Here is a 2,298-nt window from a genome sequence, read left to right on the forward strand (position 1 = left end):
TGATCAAACACCCTGGGGCAATTTCGGGCCTGGGTGGGGCTGAGGGGGAGGAAGAGCATTTAAGGGGGACCAGACGTCAAAGAAAGAGCAGGGATTCCACAATTTCACAAAACTTTCGCAAACAGCTTCTTGTTCCGGCCCCCCCTGCATTGTCCTGGACACCAAATTTGCATAAATCCTGGGAAGTTATTACTAAGCCTCAGTTGTGGCACCAGGTAATTTCCTCCCAGGCCTCATGGGCTCCCGTATAAAGGCTCTGTGCAGCTGGTCCCTGCCAGAGCCCGGCGCCCGCAGACCCACCCAGACCTTCTGCTGAGCCTGCTGCCCAGAGCCCCATGAAGCTGACCGGTGAGTGTCCTGGCCCCCGTGGGGGGAGGCTGGAGTGGCAGAGGGGCTGGGGGGCCCCAGGTAGAAGTGGACCGCCTGTCTCCTGAGCCTCCCCGTCTGCTCTCAGCCCTGCAGCTGCTGCTGTGGTATGAGGCACTCTGGCTGGTTCGAGCAGCCGGCCCCCTGGGCCCTACCAGCTCCCTGCCCCAGAGCTTCCTGCTCAAGTGCTTAGAGCAAATGAGGAAGGTGCAGGCTGACAGCACCGTGCTGCAGGAGAGGCTGGTGAGTGAGAGGCGAAGAGGGGACGGGGACATGGAGGAAAGAAGAGGGCAGAGCTGCAGGGAGGGAGGAAGAGGGAAAGGCTGAAGGGAGGGGAAGGGAATGGCGAAAAGACATCATCAGGGAGGGGCATGGCAAAGGAAAGACCCCAGGGGAAGGGGAAGAGAATCAGGAGCGTGGAGCCGCGGAAGGCTGGCTGGGAAGTCTCAGGGACAGTGCCGGGATGGCGCAGGTTCTGGATCACCATGGAGGACAGAGTGGGGCTGAGCGGCCTGGCAGGACTGGGAGGGACGGGAAGACCTTGGAGAAACGGGGAGGACTTCGGAAACAGGAGCAGCCGGGCCCCATCAGGTGCCCCTCACGCAGCACCCTTCCTGTCCCCAGTGCACCACCCACAAGCTGTGCCACCCCGAGGAGCTGGTGCTTCTTGGACACGCTTTGGGCATCCCCCAGCCTCCCCTGAGTGGCTGCTCCAGCCAGGTCCTGCAACTGGTGAGTTTCCGGAGGGGTAGAGGGAGTGGAAGGGAGGGAAGAATGGTCTGGAAGTCTCTCTGGACCTCCAGGCCTTGAAAGGAGCGCCCGGGGGGCACCCCCTAACTCCGCCACTCTGTCCCCCAGACGGGCTGCCTGCGTCAACTCCACAGCGGCCTTGTCCTCTACCAGGGCCTCCTGCAGGCTCTGACAGGGCTACCCCCTGAGCTCACCCCTGCCTTGGAAACACTGCAGCTGGACATCGGTGACTTCGCCATCAACCTCTGGCGGGAGGTGAGCCTCACTGGGAGCCACAAGGGTTGGGGGCCTGGACTGAGCTGGTCCCCAGAGATCAGGCTGCAAGCCTGAGGATCCCAGTTCTTTAGGGTCACCAGCCTCCGGGTGGGAGGCTTCTCAAGGCGAGAGATACCACTCCAGGCCCCTCTTGCTGCCAGCCCTTCCCCACTCTCCCTAGATGAGGGCGGAAACCAGACCCTGATGTAGACCTGGGTTCAAGGCCAGCCTCCACCATTCACCCATCAACCCTGTGATCTGATCCTGCACACCCCGCAGCACTTGGCATTTCCTTAATCATGCCCACTCAGCTGATCTCCTCTTCCCCCACACAGATGGAAGAGCTGGGGGTGGACCCGCCAGTGCCGCCCACCCAGGGCGCCATGCCAGCCTTCACCTCTGCCTTCCAGCGCCGGGCCGGAGGGGTCCTGGTGGCCTCCAACCTGCAGAGCTTCCTGGAGCTGGCCTACCGTGCTCTGCGCGCCTTTGCCAAACCCTGAGCAAAACCCTCCCCAACCAGTGTATTTATCTTTATTTAATATTTATGCTTATTTAAATCTAATATTTAAAGACAAGAAAAAGCAGGAAGGAGTCCCGGACTCTTGGGTCCTTCCTGCTGTCTCTGAGTTCTGTCCTCCTGCTTGTAGCAGGGAGAAAAGCCCCTGTCTTCCTGTCCCCTGGACTGGGAGGTAGCTAGGTAAATACCACGTATTGACTCCTGTGACTGCTCCCTGGCCTGGCTCTGCGGTGGGCACTGGGAAGAACCCCAGTGAACTCCTTACCCCAAGGGTACCCACCTTAAGACCCCTGGGAGCATCAGGAAGTCTCCTATGTGGGAGACAAGAAAACCCTGTTTAATATTTAAACAGCAGTGTTCCCCTCCTGGGTCCCCCCTCGCTCTGGCCTCACCAGCTGGGCTTGCACATG

The 2,298-nt window shown here is 60.2% G+C and overlaps 1 protein-coding gene across 1 annotated transcript; it reads left to right on the forward strand.

The window, feature by feature from the left end:
- Nucleotides 1–323: 323 nt before the first annotated feature.
- CSF3 (colony stimulating factor 3) lies at nucleotides 324–1,871 on the forward strand. The gene is made up of 5 exons (XM_045986633.1): nucleotides 324–348; nucleotides 455–609; nucleotides 991–1,098; nucleotides 1,225–1,371; nucleotides 1,707–1,871. Exons 1-5 carry the CDS (start codon nucleotides 336–338, stop codon nucleotides 1,869–1,871), a joined length of 588 nt encoding a protein of 195 aa, XP_045842589.1. The 5' UTR covers nucleotides 324–335.
- The last annotated feature ends 427 nt before the right edge of the window (nucleotides 1,872–2,298 follow it).

This window comes from Meles meles, chromosome 18 (assembly GCF_922984935.1).
Source record: "Meles meles chromosome 18, mMelMel3.1 paternal haplotype, whole genome shotgun sequence".
In the NCBI taxonomy this organism is placed as follows: Eukaryota; Metazoa; Chordata; class Mammalia; order Carnivora; family Mustelidae; genus Meles; species Meles meles.